At 42.8% G+C, this 27,292-nt stretch overlaps 1 protein-coding gene across 8 annotated transcripts in view; it reads right to left on the reverse strand.

The window, feature by feature from the left end:
* The window catches only part of sash1a (SAM and SH3 domain containing 1a), a 219,166-nt gene that overhangs the window by 52,264 nt on the left and 139,610 nt on the right, over positions 1-27,292 (reverse strand). Inside the window, exon 1 of one of the 8 annotated variants that reach the window (XM_020056234.2) lies at positions 8,060-8,798. The exons of 4 other annotated variants lie outside the window; for them this stretch is intronic. In XM_020056234.2, coding sequence (XP_019911793.2) covers positions 8,060-8,164 — 105 coding nt within the window. In that variant the 5' untranslated portion in view covers positions 8,165-8,798. Of the gene's footprint in view, positions 1-7,732; positions 7,904-8,059; positions 8,799-27,292 lie in introns of those variants that run through there. 3 more of the 8 variants (XM_020056235.2, XM_020056238.2, XM_020056236.2) reach the window with 3 other exon arrangements.

Here is a 27,292-nt window from a genome sequence, read left to right on the forward strand (position 1 = left end):
TTGAGCAAGGCACTGAAACCTTCTTTGCTAATGGAGGTCTACCGAATGACTAACGAATGTGTGCGCGTTAGCATACAAAGGACACTGAAACCTTCTCTGCTAACGGAGGTCTGCCGAATGACTAACGAATGTGTGCGCGTTAGCATACCAAGGATTCCTTGAGCTCCTCCAGCCTAGACACAGCCGGGCCCAGCTGGGAGCCAGACCAGGGGCCATAACACATTGCGTGTGAGACAATGACAAGATGCAGGTGATTGAGTATGTGTCGATTTATGTGAGGATGAGTTGGCGTTTATTTGCCAGTGAGCATGGGACTAGGGGAATGTGGATAACAATAGTTCACGTGACAGTGTGAGGGGAGCATGGGGCCAGTGTAAAGGGGTGATTTGTGGGGTATTAACTGCGGTAGCTGAGGGGGATGGAGGGGTAAAAGCCCTGGAGGTAGAGGACAGGCTCTTTATGTAGAGATAGCTTCTCCCTGCTTTTCAACAGAAGATCAACAGCAACACTGGGGTGTTTGTCTTAGGCTAGCAAGCTAACTCACCAGCTATTCTGAAGTAATGCCTGTGTGTGTGTGTGTGTGTGTGTGTGTGTGTGTGTGTGTGTGTGTGTGTGTGTGTGTGTGTGTGTGTGTGCTGAATTAAAAGAAAATGGACTGACACCAATTATGGTTTTATGGAGCTGAAAAAGCCCCCATAATGCAATAGTCCAAACTCAATGTTTCTGTTTTACAATGGCTCCCACCTTGTGCATACATGAGTGCACCACCCAGCCTTAAGTCAAGTTCAGCAGTCATGCAGTGAGAGCAGCTACAGAAGACAACACCCAGCCAATAACACAAACAGAGAGAATGAGACAGAAAGAACAAGAGAATGACTGAGAAAAGGAGAAAGAAAATAGAAGGAGAGGGCGAGGGGAGAGAGGAAAGGGACAGAGACGGTGAGGAAAAGAAAGGGAGAGGGTTCAGGGTGAAACCGCAAACGTTCCACATCTCAAGCCCAGAACATTGCTCTCACTCTCCTCTCTGACCACTCCTCATTTCCTGTTCAGCTGAAACACTTCAGAACCCACGGACAACAGCGCTGGGTGTCAGTGTTTAAAATGAACTTCTCAAGTTAGGAACCTCCTATTACATCATGCACGAATGGGCTTTATACACAACACATTTAAATGCTAGTGTATAATTAGAGACAATTAGAGATATGCAGTGTTGGGGGCAGGTCCAAACTCTGCATGTTGTGCAGCATGGTGGAAATACGGTCTCTTTTAGATTTCCTGTAAAGACAATGGGAAAAACCTCTAGCAGAAGGATCAACCTTAAGTCGTAGGCTTACTATATCTAAGACTGGCTACAAAGACCGTTGAACTGTTTTAGTCACTCCACATGACACACAGACATTTAAGGGAAAAGCGAAATGCATACTTTATTAAATGCATGGCTTGGTAACAGCCATACATTCAGAGGGTTCGGTCCATTATTCCACTGACATGGAGTAGGAGTTCAAACTGAAATCTAGTCAACAGCCTTCCCGTTACTTTAATCAGAGCACCATGCGAGGCTGATGCTGAGGCAGTATCACATCTGGAAGGGCACCCACGGGTCACTGCTGAACAGTAGGAGAGCATGGCAATCCTCAACAGGTCACACCCATACCGCAGGAACTAAGCCTTATCTGCCACCAAGTCGTGCTCCATGACATTTCAGGAACAGCTCCCTTGTCAGGCAGCTTAAGGTAGTAATTAGGCAACGCAACACAGACATCAATACACAAATTGACAGCCAATTGACTACGAAACCAGCGTAAACAATTTGCTCGAATGCAACTGAAAGAAGAAATTTTTTCATTTGAGTTTTTTCATCATGCCTAACGCAGTATCTAAATCAGGGCCCTTCAGTCCAACTTAAACAACCATGATTAAACATTTACTGTAAGCTATCATTGCACCAGAGCTGCAACCCTTTACTGTTAAGGCCTGTTGTTTGGAGGGAAATCAAAAGGAAACTAAACATTTTAAAGGTTTTGCCATTCAACACTGCTAGATGCACTCAAAGCCCTGATTTCCCAGAAGCCTCTAAAGTAGTTTATGGGCACAAAAGCCTAACAAGCTGGCATGCTGTTCTTTGCCATTTCACAAACAAAAGTAACAAAATCTGTTATAAATAATTACCAGCATGAAGGTATAAACCCTTGCTGACTGACCTTTTGAATTCACTCATGCTAAAAACTAGATAAACTGCCAAGTTAGCTAATACTAAACCTCTTCTGGGCTTCTTTTACTCTCAGCTAACTTCATTTATCAGATGCTTGAATAAATTCTGGGTCTGTATTTGTTAAGAGAGGAAGAGCTTCATCCTATGACCGTGTATGTCACAGGCCAAATGTCCCCTCCTCTACAGAATAATCGAAAGATGCCAACACACACGAAAACTAAATTTGGTGAAAAAAAATAATAATGAAATACTGGAACAACCCTTTTGGATAATGAGTGATCTCTGGTACCAATACATTGGTTCTCAGCATCTTCATTTGCCAAATACCAAACTAAAGTATCTCCATGTTTGCAGGCAAGTAAATGTGTCTCTCCATTCCTCAGACAGTGCCTGATATTTCTCCAAGCAACCAAAGGCATTCCAGAGGTCTCTAAAATATTAGCTCTTAGCTTAAGTGTTTGTTCTGTTCCTAGATTTAGATAGACATTCCTGACAGTGCGGTTTATGATACTGGGACCAGTCGCACACATAGAACCTTATGGGATTCTGTTAACGCTGTGGACAAGGCTTCTGTCAGTGTTAAACGACAATAGCCATCACATATCTCATGTAACGCTGTGTAGTGTGATCGGTTCATTCGTTTCATATTCCCAATTCGTAACAAGCAGGATTTGGGGCAAATTAGCACCTCGCACCCACATCCCCCCTGAGTTATATAGAGCACACTGGCTCCAATAACCCAAGCCCCCAAATCACCGGCCAGGCTGATGGCAGTGAAGGGGTAAGATGTCCCTTGTTCTCTTCCTCCTTCCAGGCTTTGTCAGTGGCAGACAATGACCTCCAACCGCATGCATGTACCTCTCTCGCATGTATCACTACACCTCAGCTGGCATAAAGCCAGGGGCCCATCCCGTTCGGTGCAGCTTCCTGAGGATGTGCTCCATGGCGCTGAAAGAAAAAACCTGACAGAGCTGCTTTGGTACTGGCCTCCACAACAAAAGACTGGGAAGGTGACTAACCAAGGTTGGACGTGGCATTGCAAGGTTAGGCGGGGGGGGGGGGGGGGTGGATGTGGCATTGCTGGGTTAGGTTGGGGGGGGGGGGTTGGAGGTGGAATTGCAGGGTTAGGTTGGGGGGGGGGTTTGGACGTGGCATTGCAGGGTTAGGCGGGGGGGTGGATGTGGCATTGCTGGGTTAGGCGGGGGGGGGTGGATGTGGCATTGCAGTGTTAGGCGGGGGGGTGGATGTGGCATTGCTGAGTTAGGTTGGGGGGGGTTGGATGTGGCATTGCTGAGTTAGGTTGGGGGGGGGGTGGATGTGGCATTGCAGGGTTAGGCGGGGGGGGGGGGTGGATGTGGCATTGCTGGGTTAGGTTGGGGGGGGGTTGGACGTGGCATTGCAGGGTTAGGCGGGGGGGGTGGATGTGGCATTGCAGGGTTAGGCGGGGGGGGTGGATGTGGCATTGCAGGGTTAGGCGGAGGGGTGGATGTGGCATTGCTGGGTTAGGTTGGGGGGGGGGTTGGATGTGGCATTGCTGGGTTAGGTTGGCGGGGGGGGTGGATGTGGCATTGCAGGGTTAGGCGGGGGGGGTGGATGTGGCATTGCAGGGTTAGGCGGAGGGGTGGATGTGGCATTGCAGGGTTAGGCGGGGGGGGTGGATGTGGCATTGCAGTGTTAGGCGGGGGGGTGGATGTGGCATTGCTGAGTTAGGTTGGGGGGGGGGGTTGGATGTGGCATTGCAGGGTTAGGCGGGGGGGGTGGATGTGGCATTGCAGGGTTAGGCGGGGGGGTGGATGTGGCAATGCTGGGTTAGGTTGGGGGGGGGGTTGGATGTGCCATTGCAGGGTTAGGCGGGGGGGTGGGCTCCGGGACAGCTACACAATGCAAACTGGGAGAAAGTATCGCTCTTTCAACCAACAGAAGTTTCTTTTTAGCTAACCAGTTTTCACACAGTCAGTCTGAGAGATTTAAATTACATTTTGGCTGAATGGTCTAAGTCTAATAAAATATATCAAAGGGTGAGTAACAGGACGTTATATCTGCATGAACAAGCATTTGAGACAAAACATTTGACTTCTTATCAATGACTATGCATTGATAAGGATTCTCCTTTCTAAACTGTAACAATGTCTTCTTGATGCTTAAAGCTGACCTCTATTCATATACAGACAGCAAGACAAAATGTGCATGCACAGCCTTTGCATCTGAAATGGAAATGGAAACATAACAACCTAGTCATTACATTTTCACAGTCACTGTAACTAAAATAAGGGCACCAGGTCAGTGTGAATACTCCTCCGTTGTTTCAAGTCAATAAATTAGCACTTCCAATATTCACACCTCCTTAATTTGAACTGCAAACAGTACCCATTGTTTACAAAGACCATTCACCCACTCCTCCCAATTCACCAGTTACCCACATTTTTACAAAAGGGGAATACCTGTATACAAAAAGCAATAAATATGGGTTAGTTTTAAAAGGGGCTGATGATAATAAACATTACAGACTTGTTTTTACAGGAAACAGAGCCCATCCAATGTGAAAACAGTAAATGGTACAAACATCCAATGCCAACTGGGATGAGAGAGCTCTTTTAGAGTAGCTGCCTGAGAATTCACATGGGACTGTCAGCTGTCCAGACATGTGTCCAAATTAGACAGATGAAGTCTGGAGCAAAAACCAAATAAAAACAATAATTTATATAAATAACATCTTTCAACTGCTATGCCAGTGAAATGACATGGTTTTGAGATACGCTCGCACAGTTACTAAAAGTGTGTGCCATGAGTATGTAAGGTTGAAAGAGCTAATGGTATGTCCACCACTCACCCAAACACCTGCATCCATACACACCTACCTTGTGGAAATGTTATAAATGGCATGCTGCCTTTAACAATATTTCCAAAATGGTCCAGTGTAGCTCAGGTAGTAAAGTGTGGCGATTTCAACACCAGGGTCGTGGGATTGATTAACAAAGGTGACTTGTATAAAACCATATACCCTCACTACTGTAGCAACCAAGAGAATTTGCAAGCTTAATTCCGACTGAGTACTTGGGATTCTTCAGAGATCAAACTGGGTCGGTTTAAGACTAACTCTTTTCAAAGAGCAACTATGCTAATGTACCCTTAACGCAATAACTATGAATACATAAGAGACCCAGACTCTTAATTGGCTTAGTGTTTACCTAGCTGCCACTAAAAATAAATGACCGTCTCATGGAGTTATTCTCATTCTAAACACTCCTAGCGATAGTTTACAAACAAACACTGGTATGACAAACAATACCACTGCCCTTCAAGTTATATTTATCTAGGATGAACCAGGAATTATAGAGTCATTCATACAGTTAAATGCCATTTTAGGATCAATTATAGTTCAATTCATTCCTTTTTAAGATGGACTTTTAATTCCCTCCCTGGTCACAGGCATACTGTACTCTCTGATAAACATAATTTAAGTAAATAAAGTAAATATAGCAACTGCAAGGCTGAACAAGTCATATGACCAAATTAGCTAAATTGGAATCACGTCAGTGTTGTCTCGCAGACTTCACATTCATTGGGTGACTAAGAAGCTGTGTGAAATCTAAACGGCTGATGTACAAATGAAATGGTAAGAGTAGTGTTCAGATGTTTCAAATAGATCCAGGCAGTGGCTCACTCAGAAGGGCGTTCTCTTGTAAGGTCCTACAGACAATGACCATAGAAAAAGCATTAAGTACTGTGAACCAAGTAAATATAGCAGGGCCCTTTTGCTGCCCGAAGATATGGAATCCATTGTGACAAGACCTATTGAACTGTACAGGCTTAATAAACATTTGGGATCTAACATTGTTGTCCCTGGAATGACCCCTAGAGAAATACAGAGTGAAACGCCACATATATCAGGTGTCAGTTGAGCTATTCAAGCCTTTTCCACTCAGTAACAGCCTGTTCTTCCAAAGGAAATGACATAACATGGGCTTCGGGGGTTTAGCTTGTTGTCGTTAAAGGCCCAGTGCAATCCAAAATTTAATTTCCCTGTTTTCTTGGTTATATTTTATAAATAAAACCAGACTGTATTAATTGATGCTAATGGCCCTTTTTTGTAAAAAATCTCAAAATAATTCCCAGAATTTCAACCCTGTTCAGGTGGAAAGGAACTTTGTTGCTGATCTAATAGTAATTGACTACTGACTGTTCATCTGGGTAAGGGGGTGGGCTCCAGACAATATCAGGGGTGCATATGTGAATATCTTCAAAAGTGTTACCTAATGCCCACATGAACAAACTTAGCCTTTCCAAAGACCAAAAGCATGCTTTCTGGGCTACAAAGCACAGAAAAGACCATAAGCCACAATGCATTCACAGTATATGGCACATTATAGGGATTTAAACTTACTCAAGCCCAGTGATAGTTAATGAGCTCTTTCATTAGTACCAATGCTGTACAGGACAGAAACCTGAGCAGTGACCAAATGACATGAAATCTGAGATGAGTCTTCTGTGACAATCACATTACTGGTAATAAAAAAAACTTCCATTAAAAAGATCACAAGCACCAGTCTCATATAACTGTGATGCAGTATGTTTGAAAGGCTGAGTCACCAATAGAGGTGTCACATTTGTGTGTGTGTGTGTGTGTGTTGGCAGGGGAAAGACGTCAAAGATGAAAGCACTGTTAGACATTTACCTCAGGCGTGATACATCTGGTTAAATCGTCTGGCTGGACTCCTTTGGTTTCCCAAAGTGAGAGGTCAGGAGACACTATTCTCACACACACACACACCTCTGTCTCTATCGTTAGGGCAAGGATTTCACACCAGATTAACATTTACAGTGCCAGACCAGACCCAATTAACACATTCATCTTCAAACGACACAGCACTAACACTGGAAGAGTGAAACTTTTGGTCAATCAGATCAGATAGCCCACACACGTGAAAAGAAAGCCAATATGGTTGTATCATATCCCTCTGCTAAAAAAAAAAACTTACTGCAAAAAATATTATGTTGATCAATATAGACATTTTCTGTGTCATAATTGCATTAATTAATTTGCCATGTTCTTTTGTAAACTCAGGCTTGGTATAGGCCTACGTGGATTAAAGACCGGTCATTTTGGCCCACCTTCTAAGCCCAAATCCAGACGCACATGCATTGGCTACAACTGACTACAACTGCTAAAAATCTACATTTTACTGCAGTCCAATTACTGTCCAAAATAAATGAACGCACTACGCACAGATAAGAAAATAATCAAACCTAGAATATCACTTTCCAGGTCTAAACACATTTGTCTGATTAGAGAACAATTTCATCAACGTTTTACATCGAAACGTTCTCAAAGTAACGTTCCATCAGAGAAGCACAGCAACAAGTGTTCTCGCAACCGGCACTAAAAGACCACACAGAAGTTCGACTACTAAACTGCAGTAACCTAACGTAAAACCCGCCATTGAAATAAAATCAAGAAATTGTAATCAAGACGAGGATTAAACAGAACATAAACAGTTAATGTTGTATATAAAAACATACCATTTTTAAAGGATTCCAGCTTCAACCCTAATAATGAATATCTCCTCGTGAACAGGGGCGATTGAGGTAAATAACCTGAATCGGAAATACATATGTTGGGCACCGAGGATGGAAAGTACACTGAGTTTGTCGGTTTGATAAATAGACCCCACGTTGTTGTTCAGGGACGTGATATACATGCATTAACCAGTCTCAATATACAAACACTGAACGGGCAATCAATGCGCCCCCCGCCCCCCTCTTTGAGGGACAAAGTTGAAAGCTTTTCACAGTTGGTTGTTACCTTCCTGCCCCCCTCCCCCAAAACAAACTGGCCCCCAAACTTACCAGCATCCCCATCACGTCTGTCCAGAGTTGGGAGAAACTGTCAGACACTGCGCTGTCCGCCTCAGGTTCTACGGGGGCGGCTGCCTGGTCGCCTTGGCCCTCCATAATGTCTGCGGTTATGAAGTATTGCCTTCGGCTCAGTTTTAACCCGTGACCATACGTAATAGTCTAGCTAGAAAACCGGTGAAGAACCGTAGTCGGTGACAGACACCTCTGTTATAAGAAAGTTGTTCCTGTCTCAGCCCTGAATTCCGTCGCACAAAATATAATCAAAATACTTCCAGACATGCTTGTAAACTGCAACAATTGCTATTAAACTAAAAGGAAAGTTGAATACGGGTCCTTTATGAAAATGTGTACACTACATACGACAAAAACAAATCGCAGTCGATTGTTGCCAGTGTTTCCATTGCAGTGATATCATCTGAAAAGTTTACTGGTTGAGCGCTCTGCAGCTCAGACTGTGCTTCTGGCATAAACCAAAAAGTACAGCGGGGGCGAATTCTCCAACACGCACGAAAAGACCCACCGTACTCGACACAATATCACTATCCAAAGGGAAACGTTTTCAAAACAATACAAATACAAACTCGTTCACGAAGTTTGAAATCTTCCCACTAACAACAAAGGAGGTGAAACACGCCGAAGCGCCTTTCTTGTCCGTAATTATCCACGCTCCCCCTCTAGTTCACAAGATTTCAGCAGCAGCTCACTCCTCCCAGCAAAACATTTCGACAACAAAAAAAAATCTAATGTCAGTCTTCTGCAAAGAAACCGTACACCAAGACACCTTCATAAACTTTGCAAACAACCTTTGGTAATGATTTGGAAAGATGCCAGACGGACGTATAAACCCTTTATTAGGCTACTAAGCGTTTATCCCGTTGCTTTTCCTGCATTACATTCTCCGTGTTGAATAGGTTTAGAGAACAAAGCCGCATTCTCCACACAACCGTGTCAAAAAACAAAAGCGCATGGGAAAAATATTTTAGATGTGGATATGTACATCGTGCCCTATTCATGATTATATATATATATATATATATATATATATATATATATATATATATATATATATATATATATATATATATATACCTACATATACATATACACACACACATACATATATACATATATATATATATATATATATATATATATATATATATATATATATATATATATATGTGACACCTCTATACACAGTGGTTATAAAATGTCTACACACCCCAGTTAAAATGCCAGGTTCTTGTGATGTAAAAGAATGAAACAAAGATAAATCATGTCAGAACTTTTTCCACCTTTAATGTGACCTATAACGTGAACAATTCAATTGAAAACAAACTGAAATCTTTGAGGGGGAAATATAAAAATGAAAAAACTCACAATAACCTGCCATTAATGTCTAAACCACTGGCAACAAAAGTGAATACAGTGAAAATGTCCAAATTGGGCCCAAAACGTCAACATTTTGTGTGGCCGCCATTATTATCCAGGACTGCCTTAACCCTCTTGGGCATGGAGTTCACCAGAGCTTCACAGGTTGCCACTGGAGTCCTCTTCCACTCCTCCATGACGACATTACGGAGCTGGTGGATGTTAGAGACCTTGCGCTCCTCCACCTTCCGAGGATGCCCCACAGATGCTCAACAGGGTTTAGGTCTGGAGACTTGCTTGGCCAGTCCATCTCCTTTACCCTCAGCTTCTTTAGCAAGACAGTGGTCATCTTGGAGGTGTGTTTGGGGTCGTTATTATGTTGGAATACTGCCCTGCGGCCCAGTCTCTGAAGGGAGCGGATCATGCTCTGCTTCAGTATGTCACAGTACATGTTGGCATTCATGGTTGCCTCAATGAACTGTAGCTCCCTAGTGCTGGCAGCACTCATGCAGCCCCAGACCATGACACTCCCACCACCATGCTTGACTGTAGGCAAGACACACTTGTCTTTGTACTCCTTACCTGGTTGCCACACGCTTGACACCATCTGAACCAAATAAGTTTATCTTGGTCTCATCAGACCACAGGACATGGTTCCAGTAATCCATTTCCTTAGTCTGCTTGTCTTCAGCAAACTGTTTGCGGGCTTTCTGGTGTATCATCTTTAGAAGAGGCTTCCTTCTGGGACGACAGCCATGCGGACCAATTTGATGCAGTGTGCGGCGCATGGTCTGAGCACTGACAGGCTGACCCCCCACCCCTTCAACATCTGTAGCAATGCTGGCAGCACTCATACGTCTATTTCCCAAAGACAACCTCTGGATATGGCTCTGAGCATGTATACTCAACTTCTTTGGTCGACCATGGTGAGGCCTGTTCTGAGTGAAACCTGTCCTGTTAAACCGCTGTATGGTCTTGGCCACTGTGCTGCAGCTCAGTTTCAGGGTCTTGGCAATCTTCTTATAGCGTAAGCCATCTTTATGTAGATCAACAATTGATTTTTTCAGATCCTCAGAGAGTTCTTTGCCATGAGTTGCCATGTTGAACTTCCAGTGACCAGTATGAGGGAGTGTGAGAGTGATAACACCAAATTTAACACACCTGCTCCCCATTAACACTAACGAGCCACATAACACAGGGGAGGGAAATTGGCTAATTGGGCCTAATTTGGACATTTTCACTTAGGGGTGTACTCACTTTTGTTGCCAGCGGTTTAGACATTAATGGCTGTGTGTTGAATTATTTTGAGGGGACAGCAAATTTACATTGTTATACAAGCTGTACACTCACTACATTACATTGTAGCAAAGTGTCATTTCTTCAGTGTTGTCACATGAAAAGATATAATCAAATATTTACAAAAATGTGAGGGGTGTACTCACTTTTGTGACATACTGTATATATACCTACACACATACACACACACACACACACACACAGATACATAAATACATATATAAAATTAGTGTCTTGTCTATTACATTGATTTTTATAGGTGTACATGCAGCATTCAAAGATACACGTTTTATAAAGTCAAATTCAAATGATTTTGTTATGCATGTGTAAAAACTACAATGGGACTTAATACAATTATTACAAATGAAGCCAAAGTATGTTCCATAAAACAATTCATAATACAACAAAGGGATCTCTGGATTGTACTTTCAGTAAAATGACAATTCCGTGTCCATTTGGCTTTAACATGTACTTTACAGAGTGAAGTCAAGCCTGTTGCTGAAGTCTTTTCTTTTTCTCTCAGTGTGCCTGTGCTGCTAGACACACAGCGAGTCTGACGAACAGCAACAACTGCCTGGTTTTGTGACAAATGTCAGAACAGCCGAGAGGAGGATGATGTAAGGTGACCTATCATTTAAATTCCTCCAGTACATTATAAACTCACAACCCATTAGGTAATATGCTCACCGCTCTATATTTAAATTCTGTATAGTTTGTGTATTTTGTCCCTATGTCTCCCACTAGTATGCATTATATGAAATTCAGAGTAAATATACAAATACATTTTGTGCCTTAGCTGCTTTGTGTAACACAACAAACTTACAGTAGGCTGGGGGAACGAGAGCAATCTTCAATGCATGGTTCCACTAGGAAGGCCCTTGGCTAAGTCTCCAAACTATGTAGCAAAATGTGATCAGATGTTCATGAAGGACTACAGGGTAGCTTCCTTTATTTCTGTAGGTAGCAGTCACTACTCTATTGCTCCTTTCAATTGTTCCTCTCCATTACACGAATCGTCTTAATCCGCACAAACTGCAGAGTCTAGGTGATGGTGGAGAATGTCTTTGACAGGCTTGTGACCAATACCAGCTGCTCAACCGAACCATGCAACAGTCTCAAAACATGAAACACGACCCTAGCTTTGTTCCTGTCCACTAATGGGGCACTGGCCAATGACCTGGCCCTAAACCCCCTGGAGGAGTGGACCCTGTCCAATGACCTGGCCCTAAACCCCCCAGAGGAGTGGACCCTGGCCACTGAGCTAACCTTCCTGGCTGGAGCTGTAGTTTGATGTCTGGTAGCGTTGGAGAAACAGGATGGTCAGTCTAATGGGTATTTATCTGATTGTTTTCTTGTATTTGATAATTTCCTGTATTTGCCATCATGAAGTTGCGCTAAAAGTTTGTATACCCTTGGAGAACTTGTAATATATGTACTGTCTAAACACATCTTATTTCTTATGGGATTCACATTCAACTGTAGGCCATATCAGAATAGCACAATCCAACAAAACATGGCAACAAAGAAAAAAACGGACCCCTGCTCAAAAATCTGCATACCATTAGTTCTTAATACTGTGTATTGCCCCCTTTAGCATCAATTACAGCGTGCAGTCTTTTGTAATAGTTGTCTATGAGGCCCCAAATTCTTGCAGGTGGTATCGCTGCCCATTCGTCTTGGCAAAATGCCTCCAGGTCATGCAAAGTCTTTGGTCATCTTGCATAACGCACGTTTGAGATCTCCCCAGATTGGCTCAATGATATTAAGGTCAGGAGACTGATGGCCACTCTAGAACATTTACCCTTTTCTGTTGTAACCACTGGAGGGTCAACTTGGCCTTGTGCTTAGGGTTTTTTTCTAAAAAACATGCTGCATTCATCTTGCCATACATTTTTACAAGATTCCCCATGCCTTTAGAGCTCACACACCCCCAAAACATCAGTGAGCCACCACCATGCATCACAGTGGGGATGGTATTCTGTTCACTACAGGCCTTGTTGACCCCTCTCCAAACATAACACTTATGGTTGTGACCATAAAGCTCTATTTTGGTGTTGTCTCTCCAAGTTACAGTGTGTCAGAAGCTGTGAGATGTGTCAAGGTGTTGTCTGGCATATTGTAATTTAAAAAGCCACAGGTGTGGAACATTCACCTTTAATTGCCATTTTCACCTGTGTGTCACCTAGTGTGTCTGTAACAAGACCAAACATTCAAGGGTATGTAAACTTTTGGTCTGGGCCATTTGGGTGATTTCTGTTATCATTATGATTTAAAATGGAGCCAAACAACTATGTGATAATAAATGGCTTCATATGATCACTATCCTTAAATATCCTTAAAATCTAAAATTTCACTCTTTCTGCCAGGATATGCAAACTTACGAGCACAAATGTATGTCCCTCTTTAGATGAAGAGAAATAGAAGTAATCAGGTTTCCCATTAGTCTATGCTAATCTGAAACTTCTCGAAATTCTGTTCTTACCTTTGACCTGTTTAACTGTCAGTATGAAATATCTGCAGATTAAAATGTTATGAATTATGAATGTTGTTCTTTACGGCATTCTGGTTCAGGGATCCTTCTGAAAATATATACTGTATGATTCTATCGCAGCTGATGTTTTGACTTCCTACAAGCCTCTATGGCAGGTGTTTACAGAATATTCAGTGCTCTGTGATTCATCTAAATGTGTTGGTAGCCATTTGCTTGGGTTTTGCTCTGGAGATGTTCTCCCAGAAATCCACCAAATTACTATGATTTTAATGACTCCTCCCATTTTTGGAACCTGAAAAATCATGGTGTAGTAAATCATTGTTTTATGTTTGGGGTCAACTCCATTTTAATTCCAGTCAATTCAGGCAGTACAATTGAATTCCCTATTTCTATTTCCTTCACATGATTGTCATAAAACTCCAAGAACCATACTAGCACAAGACATTGAAAATACGACTTTCTGATTGAAATGTCTTATATGCAAATATTTATTTTGCATTGAAAATGTATCTGTGTGGTAAACATTTCAATAGAAGATGTAAGGTCACAGTACTGTATTTGCTCTGGATAAGAATGTCTACTAAATTACAAAATCTAATGCTGAGGGACCATGGTCACCTCTAGAAGCACCGTCACCAATCTTCTGCTACTGAGGCGTTGTGTCAATACTGCCCCACCCCCGCTTCTCACTCCCTTGTATGCTCCTACCCTTCTACCAATATATTTATCTACTCAGGTTGTCTCTCCTCTCCTAAAGAGCCTAACCCTGACCATACACTTACACCAACCGCTGTCCCTGGTTTCTGTTCCAGCCCTAGCACCAAACCCCTCATCCACAAAACATGGATGAACAGAACCACAGAAGCAACCACAACTGTCAAACTTCAAGCAACCCCCCCAATCCCATCCCCCACCGACAAGGACACAGACAGATAATGAACAACTTCCCAAGACCATCCTCTAAGCACCAACTAAAACTGTCTTAAACAGGCAAGACACAAACTCTAACCAGGTTAAAAACAAAAAAATAAACTTTCGTTTTGTAAGTAATCTTAAAAAAAAATGTAAACAAAAAATGTTTTAATAAAAAAATCCCTGAAAGTAGATTTCAGTTTTTGTTAAATTTCGCAAGATTTACTTTTGTATTTTGACTGTTTTTGACTGTTTATTTCTTTTTGGGATATAATTCACTTAATGGACTTTCTGGAAAACCAAATAATTTGACCTTCCCCCAGTACAGAATGGTATAGGAAATCCACCCCCAAAGTAGCCCACCTGTAAACAGAGGGGCCAGCTTGCTAATGAGGAGAGGAGGGACCGTCTGTTGACACAGAGAACACTCATTAAACACAGCCTCTGCTACTGCACAACACTGTGCGTGTGTGTCTTTGTGTATGGGTTCCCTGCTGTGTAATCTCGTTCCTTTTCTATCACCTCAAGATAGCAAGTGTCATGTTGCCAGACAAAGCCCTGTTGAGAAAGTCAATTGAGCATTGACAGAAGCAAGACTAATCTCCATTGAATGCATGAAATATCCAAAATGGAATCCAAAACAGAAGAGTCAAAAGAAGCATTTTCCCTGGCATCGGCAGTAAACCAATGAATAGAGGAAAATATTTAACAAAAATAAACACATAAGAAAAACAGACAGCTGCAACCAATTGAAACCACCTATACATTTATCTAGATGTACATTTTGGAGGAAAGACGGAGAATACATTGACGTATATACAGAGAGCACTTTGTGAAGAGTAGTGACAATCCAACGCTCTGAGTTTGTAACAGGGAAAGTTTACCTCAGAAACCTAAATGAAACAAACAAGCTCCAGTCCAGCATGTTAGTCCATTTCAGCCAGCCAGTCCTCACCCCTTCATGCTGCACCTGTGGTAAGGGCTGCCAGCATTGTGTGTTGTGACTGGGTACACACGACCAGCTGATCCTGAGACGCATTGATATTCTATTGATCAGACGGGTCAGTCTCCACTCTCACTGAGCATGCCCGGTCCTTTCCAGGACTAATTGGCTGGGCGTTAGGGAACACGTGCACGCGCATCCAGCTCGTAGTCCACCCCACTTTCACAGTGCCACTCAAGAGGACCAGCGCAGTCCCTGGGGAATATCAGAGCCTTGTGGCACTCTACTAATGGACAGACACAGACAGACAGATAGGCAGAACATGGCATTATGCCTCACCCACAACATACACACACACACTCTCCCAACAAGCCTTTTGCTACAACATGTTCTTTAAGTAACAACTGTGCTAAATGGCTGGGCATTTTGAGGCTCAGAAGTGGGAGACACGGTCGATAGGAGGAGGAACATGGTCACACATGGTAGCAACAAGTCACACAAACAGATAGATAAATTGAAACTGAGGACTGCTGGACCTCCCCATGTAGTGAAAGTGACCCATGGAGGTCAGTGACCTCAGCCGGAAAATAGCCCACAGGACATGTCACGACCCCGCCTGTCAGCGCTGATAGACAACCTGGTGGAAGAACATACCCAACCAGAGACACAGAAGACCTCTGTTATAATACAGCACCACAGGGTATAACCAGAGAGATTAAGGGTTAGCATCACAGTCTGTCATTGGTTACATACTCCTGTCAGGACTACTCACAACTATGTGTGACATAGTGTACTGACAATGTGTTAAATGAGAAAATTATACAGTATATTCAGATTCTACTGAGAAAGTGTTTTAGTGCCAGGTTGATATGGAATGTGCACGTTTGCCAAAACTGGGCTCCTTTTTTGTTCTGATGTTTCCTGGATTGAAAAATAAATAGAATCTACTTTTGATTTGTATTTAAGGTATTCTTTCCAGTCACTCCATGTGAAGCTATTCTAGAAAAGGTCTGTATTTCTCATGGATAATTGGGGTTCATGGTTCCGCGTTATTAAAGTAGGTCTAGAGGGTTAAGGTGTATTGCATCCTGAGTTCAATAGAAGTGTATGTTTGTGCGTGTGTGTATTTATAAGCTTGTATATCTGCAGTCTTTCATGTTTGGCCCTGGGTGCTTCAAAACACACCACAGACTACTGTGAATGGGGAGTTCATCACAGAATGCTAATTACTCTTAATTACCCTAATCAGTTAGCCTGCTGCTAACCAAGTCATTTATTTAGATAACAACACATTGTTGCTGAACAGTGAACAAAGGTTTCAGGGAGGATACATAAATGACTAGCTGTTGGTTGTTTGTGTTTTGGAGGGATTAGTTCTCTGGGGTAGGTCAATGAGAACACATGAGCCTTTTGATTGTACAAAACCAAAGCTAACTTCAAACAAAAGACAGCTGGATTTAACCTGAGGGTGCAAGAGGGAGGGAGAGAGGAGGGGGGAGATTAAGTGAGAAGAGATCAGGAGATAGACAGAGAAAGATAACAGAGAGACGATTATTGATACTTCAATTAAGTTATATGAATTCAATTGTTTCCAGAGTTCACTTCTTGAAATATTTCACTGTTACACTATGCCAATAAGGCAGTTTAAATGTAACTGGAGACAGGAACAGAGAGAAAGATAGAGACAAGACAGAAAGCGAGGGGGAGAGAGAGAGAGAGACTGACAGAAAATGAGCGGGGGGGGGGGGGGGGGATAGGGGGAAATGTGCGATAGCCAGCTGCGTTGAGCACAACACACAGCAATCGGTATGACAACATTAAACACCGCACGCAGCGTATGGTATGTAAACATAAACAATCAGAACAGGGGATGGTTACAGATGGCCGGTTTGATCAGCTTAGCTCGGCATGGGAACGCAATGTGACAACACACCAACGTGGCTTTAGAAGGCTACAGTGCGCCGGTGGAATCTTTGATGATCGCGCAATTCTGATCTCAGCTGAAATGCACAGCTGAAAGGTTGAGGAGGAAATGGCTGGTTTGGGTTGAACTGTGAGGTCACGTCTGCTTGTGGCAACTCTCGGGAAAGGCTGACACCATTGTTTAAGGAAGTGATAGGTTTTATATCCCGTCTCCTTTGTCTGCACTAGAAAATGTTTGGACTCAGCTACTATTTCAGGGGTATTTCTTTATTTTCACTATTCTCCGCATTGTAGAATAATAGTGACATCCTCGCAAAGCTGCTTAAGAGAATGCCAAGAGTGTGCAAAGGTGGCTACTTTGACAAATCAACTATATGAAATGTGTTTTGATCTTTTTTGGTTGCTACATCATTCCATGTGTTATTTCAGATTTTAAATGATTTCACTGTTATTCTACCATGTGTAAAATAGTAAAACCTAAGAAATACCCCCTAAATGTGTGAGTCCAAACTTTTGGCTGTTTCTGTATATGAACGAAAATGTGTGTGCATGTGTTTTAACACGCTTTTCCGTAATTCGTGATACAGGCAATCAGGGAAGCAGGGTGGTTATGAAACCTTTCATGTTTGGTCCAACTATTCAAAACCATGGCATATTTTCACTAAGCTTTGCAAATTTGCCATGCAGTTTTAGTCAATATACACTCACCTAAAGGATTATTAGGAACACCATACTAATACTGTGTTTGACCCCCTTTCGCCTTCAGAACTGCCTTAATTCTACGTGGCATTGATTCAACAAGGTGCTGAAAGCATTCTTTAGAAATTTTGGCCCATATTGATAGGATAGCATCTTGCAGTTGATGGAGATTTGTGGGATGCACATCCAGGGCACAAAGCTCCCGTTCCACCACATCCCAAAGATGCTCTATTGGGTTGAGATCTGGTGACTGTGGGGGCCATTTTCAGTACAGTGAACTCATTGTCATGTTCAAGAAACAATTTGAAATGATTCGAGCTTGTGACATGGTGCATTATCCTGCTGGAAGTAGCCATCAGAGGATGGGTACATGGTGGTCATAAAGGATGGACATGGTCAGAAAACAATGCTCAGGTAGGCTGTGGCATTTAAACAATGCCCAATTGGCACTAAAGGGCCCTAAAGTGTGCCAAGAAAACATCCCCCATACCATTACACCACCACCACCAGCCTGCACAGTGGTAACAAGGCATGATGGATCAATGCTCTCATTTCTGTTTACGCCAAATTCTGACTCTACCATCTGAATGTCTCAACAGAAATCGAAACTCAACAGAAATCAGGACCAGGCAACAATTCTTCCAGTCTTCAACTGTCCAATTTTGGTGAGCTCATGCAAATTGTAACCTCTTTTTCCTATTTATAGTGGAGATGAGTGGTACCCGGTGGGGTCTTCTGCTGTTGTAGCCCATCCGCCTCAAGGTTGTGCATGTTGTGGCTTCACAAATGCTTTGCTGCATACCTCGGTTGTAACGAATGGTTATTTCAGTCAAAGTTGCCTCTTTTATCAGCTTGAATCAGTCGGCCCATTCTCCTCTGACCTCTAGCATCAACAAGGCATGTTTCGCCCCACCAGGACTGCCGCATTACTGGATATTTTTCCCTTTTCACACCATTCTTTGTAAACCCTAGAAATGGTTGTGCGTGAAAATCCCAGTAACTGAGCAGATTGTGAAATACTCAGACCAGCCCGTCTGGCACCAAAAACCATGCCACACCTCAAAATTCCTTAAATCACCTTCTTTCCCATTCTGACATTCAGTTTGGAGTTCAGGAGATTTTCTAGACCCGGAACACACCCCTAAATGCATTGAAGCAACTGCCATGTGATTGGTTGATTACATAATTGCATCAATGAGAAATTGAACAGGTGTTCCTAATAATCCTTTAGGTGAGTGTATATGTGCGTGTTACTGCTGAGATGCCAGTGTGTTCAATAATCAGGTCCAACCGGGCAGATGTTGTTTTGGACTGAAATGAGCTCCCGAAGGTATGACCCGCACTGCGTGGAAAGGATAAGAATGCAGACACAGAGAGAGAAAAAGACAGTCAGTGGGCGATACAGACATAAAAAGAGACAGACAGACAAAGAGACACGGACAGAGAGAGAGAGAGAGAGAGACAGCGATTGAGAGAGAGTGTGAGAGGTATAGAGAGAGCGCACAGGTGCAGCTAGCTGAGATTAGATGACAGTGCCTGGGGAATTGAGGAAGCAGGCAACTGCGTTGGCACAGCGTTTGGCAGTACCAGGCTGAGCCAGTCCAGGGATACAGACACTTAAAGCCCAGCAGTAAGACACTTTATTAGAATGAGCGGGTAATCTTTCCACTGTGGAACAGTGTGAACCACAGTCCTCCCTTAAAGACAGCCAGGGCGGTTTTAATGCATAGGCTTACTGGGGCTCTAATATATATATAAATATATATATTATTCCAGTAGTGTCCAATTGACACTAAGCTTCATTTGCTTTTGTTTTGGTTTGCTGCTTACTGAGGGGTAGTTGGCCATATTTGGAAATGCAAGGGTAGAGGCTCAGCATCTAGTGGTGACTACATGATATTTACAAAGGTTTTAGCATTTTCACTTTGTCATAAATTGCTAATTCCTAGGTAGGTACATATTAATTACAGATGAATGACATACATAATGTTTATACATAACGTTTGATTGAAGAAAACATTGTAGCCTGGCTACAATCTGCACAATCTGTAAGTATAATTACTCCTACCTCTGAAATCTGGAGGGCAGGCTATGTTTAATACTCAGCCTCTAGTGGTACGAGTGCCAGCTATGTTAGGATTAGCTATAACTAAAATAATTTTCAGGGACCCGTTTTAGCTTACAGCGGCAAATTTCATGAAAGTTACAGAACCCACATTTAATGGTATATTTTCTACCTCTGGGCCTGTATTGATGATTCAGACTTGTTGTTACTTTATTAGGCAACATCCTTGGTGTAGTTATTCATTTGGTGCAACAGAGCTGGCTGCAAAAGTATAATTCTAAAATCTTAAATTTATTATGTGTAACAAGACATTAACAAGACATAATGACTAAAATTAATATAATGTGTAATTACACACTTGGAAAAGCATCCTACAGGATGTTTTGTAATTATCTCTAAGATAAAGAATTATTCCATTGTAATTCTTTAGTAAAAATTGGGGATCACTTAGAGACATCCTTGTTTCTGAAAGAAAAGCAAATCTTTTGTCCATTAAAATTGAACATCTGAACAAAGCACGTACACAAACCCACACACACACACACAGAGACACATGGTTGATCAGAGTTGAACCCTATGACAGTAGGGCTGTCACTGACAGATGGCGTGGTCAGTGGGACAGTCAGCCAGCAGTGGAACTCAGCACAGAGCAGGTGTCATTAACCCAGGCCCAACCTCCAACAACATACCACTTAGTACATATATGCAGCTACTGGCCTTTCACACACAAACACACACTCTCTGATGTCTGATCTCACTGGTTTTACTGTTACTTACGGTAAATTATGAGCAACTTACAGGGACATTTAGGTTAACTGCCGGTCTTTCGGTTACTGGTGAGATACTGTTACCGCCAGGTAACCTGCCACCAAAACTATGAGGTAAAGAAACAGGATGTTGTAATGTTTCAACGTCTATATACTTCAGCTTTACCTCAAGGTCAAGGTGGAAAAAGAACTGCTGACATTTTAGTCAAAACACCAAATGTTATTTAAATGCATTATTACTGTGTTTTCCCGTTGGGATGTCTCCCTCCACCTGACACACTTGAGCTAATCTCAAATGTCCCCCTTCACCTCAGCCTTCCGTTTGCGTGTTCACACGGGCCTCCACCCTTGGCACAAGTGTCTCTCCACTGGCCCCTTTATTGAGAGACTGCTACAATTCAGCCTCCATGAGTCAAGTGGAATCTGATAAGGCATCACGTTGTTTTTACTCAATTTCACCTATGCCAAATGACACGTGCATTTGCATTTTTGATTTCAACTTGACACATGATAAAACAACTCCTATATTAAATGTCTAAATGCTAGTGTGGTTTACATCTAGATAAAAAAAACGAATGGCATGCTTGTTTTCATATTTAGTGGCACATGGACTGCATCATCATCAAATCTTGAGTGTGACCTGAAGTGGATGTGTTTATTGATTCACTTGCCACTCTCTGGAAATCACCCTCTGCATTTTGTCAGCAACAAGTGACCAAGGAGAGCGAGGGCGAGGGTCTGGTGCTCTCTCTAGCACCCCCTAATGATGCCCCAATATACTCCTGCCACCTTACACAATCTACAGATCTACCTATGTTCTCCCTGCACATACTTACATCCTGCTATATGTGCCCCAGCCAAGCCTCTCTGTTTGACTATAGAAAACATATATCCTATATTTAATGACCATGTGTGCCACATACAGATACATTCCAGGGGTATAATTAGTTCCCGCTCTCGGGTTTCAGCTGAGTCTCACGTACCCGAAGCCTGTTTCATGGGCCAAACAATTCTACAACACATGTGAATGTTTATTCGATGCGTTTTAATTAGTTGATGTTGAGTACAGTTAGAGGGTTGGCTCTTATGCCGTGACTAGACACGTGTGCGCATATGTTGCAACATGTACAGTGGGGAGAACAAGTATTTGATTTTGCAGGTTTTCCTACTTACAAAGCATGTAGAGGTCTGTCATTTTTAGCATAGGTACTCATCAACTGTGAGAGACCGAATCTAAAAATCTAAAATCCAGAAAATCACACTGTATGATATTTATATAATTAATTTGCATTTTATTGCATGACATAAGTATTTGATCACCTACCAACCAGTAAGAATTCTGGCTCTCACAGACCTGTTCGTTTTCTAAAAGAAGCCCTCCTGTTCTCCACTCATTACCTGTATTAACTGCACCTGTTTGAACTCTTTACCTGTATTAAAGGCACCTGTCCACACACTCAATCAAACATACACCTCTCCACAATGGCCAAGACCAGAGAGCAGTGTAAGGACATCAGGGATACAATTGTAGACCTTCACAAGGCTGGGATGGGCTACAGGACAATAGGCAAGCAGCTTGGTGAGAAGGAAAAAACTGTTGGCGCAATTATTAGAATATGGAAGAAGTTCAAGATGACGGTAAATCTCCCTCGGTCTGGGGCTCCATGCAAGATCTCACCTCGTGGGGCATCAATGATCATGAGGAAGGTGAGAGATCAGCCCAGAACTACACGGCAAGACCTGGTCAATGACCTGAAGAGACCTGGGACCACAGTCTCAAAGAAAACCATTAGTAACACACTACGCTGTCATGGATTAAAATCCTGCAGTGCACGCAAGGTCCCCCTGCTTAAGCCAGCGCATGTCCAGGCCCTTCTGAAGTTTGCCAATGACCATCTGGATGATCCAGAGGAGGAATGGGAGAAGGTCATGTGGTCTGATGAGACAAAAATAGAGCTTTTTGCTCTAAACTCCACTCGCCGTGTTTGGAGGAAGAAGAAGGATGAGTACAACCCTAAGAACTCAATCCCAACCATGAAGCATGGAGGTGGAAACATCATTCTTTGGGGATGCTTTTCTGCAAAGGGGACAGGACGACTGCACCGTATTGAGGGGAGGATGGATGGGGCCATGTATCGCGAGATCTTGGCCAACAACCTCCTTCCCTCAGTCAGGGCATTGAAGATGGGTCGTGGCTGGGTCTTCCAGCATGACAACGACCCGAAACACACAGCCAGGGCAACTAAGGAGTGGCTCCGTAAGAAGCATCTCAAGGTCCTGGAGTGGCCTAGCCAGTCTCCAGACCTGAACCCAATAGAAAATCTTTGGAGGGAGCTGACAGCCCCGAAACCTGAAGGATCTGGAGAAGGTCTGTATGGAGGAGTGGACCAAAATCCCTGCTGCAGTGTGTGCAAACCTGGTCAAGAACTAGGGTTATCACCCTTACTCTTATGATAATGGACATTGGACTTTCAATTACCACCAATACAGGATTCACACTACACCTTAGCCCAGGGCTGAGGGAGGTTTTAGTTCAGGGGTTAAGCAAGTGTGCACACTTGAACATTTTAGCAAGTATAAAACTGTTCCGGAGCAGAGTGAGCACTGACATTTCTGTGTTAGCCCCAGAACCATGGTGACAAAATAACCAGTGTGAAACAGTTCAAGAATAAGAGGTAGCCCAGGGCCAGCCCTAGCCTAAGGCAATGATAGTCCAGGGCTAACAACAGTGCTGTGTGAAAATGCCTAAAAAAATTCAGAACACCAAGTTTGTGTTATAAATCAAGATAGGAAATATTATGTATGGGACCTCACAGGTGGAGCAAATCAACATGTGGATTATAAGTAATGGACCATTTTCTTAGGGGTCAACACATTTTCCATTAGGAAACATCAAGGCTGACATTTTAAAGTGAAAATCATACATTTCTTAGTTCTTTGTTAAATATGATGCTTATTTTGAATCCCAGAAAACTTTTTTCCATTTAGAGCCAATAACCAGGTAACTTCACAGCTGCATCAAAACTCAGTTTATTATTATCTCTAAATAGTATATGTTTATAAATGTTCTTTTCAGGATCTTTGAATGAAGAGATACTCTGAAATCCCCATAAGTACAGCAGTCTCACTCTCACAGGACTTGTGCACTTCTTAATCCTTCCCAGTGGAAACTCTGACAGGCTGACTTCTGTTCCCATGCGAAGTAGAGAAAGCAGGTCTACATTGGAATGCATCTGGAAACAATGACTATTACGAGGTGGGCAGAGAATAAACCTTGGCACAGATTCTGAGAAGAGATTCCCATCTCAGGCGCTTTATAGAAACACATGAGGAGACATACCTCCTAGTGTAAAGACAGACAGACACACACACACAGACACACACACACACAGCAAAGCAATTATGCACACGTACAGACAACACTGACTTGACCAAGAATGCTGTTGTTCTATTGAGCAATTCTGCCATAAAATAGCAGTTGAAATCTTTTCTAAGAAGGTGGCTGTAAAAAGTATAGGTTAATACACAACCACCAGTGATCATTAACATATACTGTTCTAATCTGCCCGTGTGACAGTTTTATTTCCCTAAAAGCAACAGCAGCAGCCGCCTGCAGACAGGGTCAATATTTGACTGTATATTCGGGGTGTTGCATGGCCAGCCACAAGCTGCTTTGTAATCAGTTTGGCTGTAATTACTGTCAGGGTTTACACAGAGAAACATAGAGTACATCTGATTTACTGTATCTCTTATGAACAGCACTGACAACGAGACCCCACCCATCCAAAACGCACGCAGTCAACGGAATGCTGTAAGCTCTCTGTTTCTCGTCCTTCCAAACAAATAGAAACACTATTTGTTTATATATGGCTAGAGTTAGTGTGTGTGTATAGTGGATACAAACAGTCTACACACCCCTGTTAAAATACCAGGTTCTTGTGATGTAAAAGAATGAGAAATATAAATCCACCTTTAATGTGACCCATAACGTGAACAAATCAATTGAAAAACAAACTGAAATCTTTGAGGGGGAACCATTTAAAATTAAAAACTCATAATAACCTGGTTGCATAAGTTTGCACACCCCTAAACTAATACTTTGTTAAAGCACCTTTTGATTACTTTGCTACAGCACTCAGACTTTTTGGGTAGGAGTCTATTAGCATGGCACATCTTGACGTGGCAATATTTGCCCACTCTTCTTTGCAAATGCGCTCCAAATCTGTCAGATTGCGAGGACATATCCTGTGCACAGCCCTCTTCAGATCACCCCACAGATGTTCAATTGGATTCAGGTCTGGGCTCTGGCTGGGCCATTCCAAAACTTTAATCTTCTTCTGGTGAAGCCATGCTTTTGTGGATTTGGATGTGTAGCTTTAGTCGTTGTCGTGCTGAAAGGTGAACTTCCTCTTCATCTTCATCTTTCTAACGGACGCCTGAAGGTTTTGTGCCAAAATTGCCTGGTATTTGGAACTGTTAATAATTTCCTCCACCCTGACTAAGGCACCAGTTCCAGCTGAAGAAAAACAGCCCCAAAGCATAATGCTGCCACCACCGTGCTTCACTGTGGGTATGGTGTTCTTTGGTTGATGTGCAATGTTAACTTTTGGAATTATGGCCTCAGACCCAAACACATTTTCCCACGTGCTTTTGGGAGACTTGACGTTTGTTTTTGCAAACTGTTTTTCTTTGTAAGAAAAGTCTTCCATCTTGCCACCCTACCCCATTGCCCATTTATATGAAGAATATGGGAGATTGTTGTCACATGTAGCACACAGCCAGTACTTGCCAGAAATTCCTGCAGTTCCTTTAATGTTGCTGTAGGCCTCTTGGAAGCCTCCCTGACCAGTTTTCTACTCGTCTTTTCATAAATTTTGGAGGGACGTCCAGTTCTTGGTAATGTCTCTGTTGTGCCATATTTTCTCCACTTGATGATGACTGTTTTCACTGTCTTCCATGGTACATCTAATGCTTTGGAAATTCTTTTGTACCCTTCTCCTGACTGATATCTTTCAACAATGAAATCCCTCTGATGCTTTGGAAGCTCTCTGCTCTCTGAGATGCAACTAAGAAAATGTCAGGAAAATCGTACTAGAACAGCTGAACGTTATTTGTGATTAATCCGCGTCACTTTAAATGATGGCAGGTGTGTAATGACTTTTATTTAACATGAGTTTGAATGTGATTGGTTAATTATGAACACAGCCACATCCCCAGATTTAAGAGGGTGTGTACACTTATGCAACCAGGTTATTGTTTTAAAAGGTTTATTGTTTTAAAAGGTTAAGGTTTTTATTTTTCATTTTTCCCCCTTGAAGATTTCAGTTTGTTTTTCAATTGAATTGTTCACATTATAGGTCACATTAAAAGTGGAAAAAGTTCTGACATGATTTATCTTTGTCTCATTCTTTTACATCACAAAAACCTGGCATTTTAACAGGGGTGTGTAGACTTTTTATATCCACTGTATGTGTGTGTGTGTGTATATATGTATGCGGTAACTCTACCCGTCCTAGTGAGGGACTCAAACATGCTATGCCAGAAGAGCCGTCTCTGTCCGTCTGTCTGCAAGAAAACCCAAACCCGACCACACGACACACAAACATATCGCACACTCAGCTGAATGACCACTGACAGTAGCTTTCACATCCACCCTCCCCGTCCCCCTTATACAACCCAATGGATCCTGCTTACCGAGGCACAATCTGAGCCCGGCAGTGGCAGGCAGCATCTCGCTCCAAAAAACGAATCTCAAAACAAAACAAGAAGTAAATACTACTGTGGTAACAGTTCCTAATGACAGGTTCGCATGGACGGAGACGCGTAATAAGGAGACCTAGGCTAGCCTGGGTGTCTGCCAGTCTGCTCACGAGAAAAAGGCCTTTGTCACTGTCATACACCGTGAACCGTGAGCGTTCTTTCTCTGAGGTTGTGGAAACCGTTTGGAACGTTTGCACTCATCTTGTTATCAGCAGCCCCATGTCACAAGTGGTTAAGTCTGCTTCGGTCCTGATAAATCTCTTTTCGCCTTTGAAAACTAGAGCCTATGAGAAGGGGGGCGCAAGGGCAGAGGTTGTCGTGGCATCTCCCGTGGCGATACTTGGTCCCTCCTTAAGAGAGCTCATTATGATCAGGGAGCTCTGTCTGAAAGATCAAAGCAGGCCAATTAACACACCTCCCTCAACTCCCTGAGCTCAGCTCAGAATTGTCTCTCTCTCTCTCTTACACTCAGTCAATGCCTCTCTTTCTAAAACCCAAACTCTCTTTCTCTGTCATTCTGGCCCTCTTTTCTCTCAACCCCTGCCTCTTTCACTTGCCCAGATATTTTTTTGGGGGGGCTTAACAAACAATGAAGGAAAAACATTAGTCTGACCAGGCTAATTCTCTATGGAGTGGAGCAGAACAGCGTGGTCAGATGTGATAAGTGTTGTGGGTTTAATGAGAGTGAAGGCCCCAGGACCAGGCGCTAAGGCCGGCCAAGCCCGAGATAATGTGTCTCCTCTCCCCTCCCAGCTGGCCAGCTGCCTTTGGTTCTCAGGAACCCTGGCATCAATTTCTTGGTCCATTAGTTTCTCAGGGTGCATATTCACTGTTGTGAATATTGAATGAATGGTGTATTCACAGATGCTTTATGGCAATTGTGAGTTTTAGAGCTTAAAGGGTAGGTAGCACAAGTTTTAAAAAATCTCAGTTTCAACTGGCAGGCTGGGTTCCCACCATGACATCAAACTGGCCATAGAAAGAAATTCTGCCGTGG

The sequence above is a fragment of the Esox lucius genome, chromosome 18 (genome assembly GCF_011004845.1).
Source record: "Esox lucius isolate fEsoLuc1 chromosome 18, fEsoLuc1.pri, whole genome shotgun sequence".
Classification (NCBI taxonomy): domain Eukaryota; kingdom Metazoa; phylum Chordata; class Actinopteri; order Esociformes; family Esocidae; genus Esox; species Esox lucius.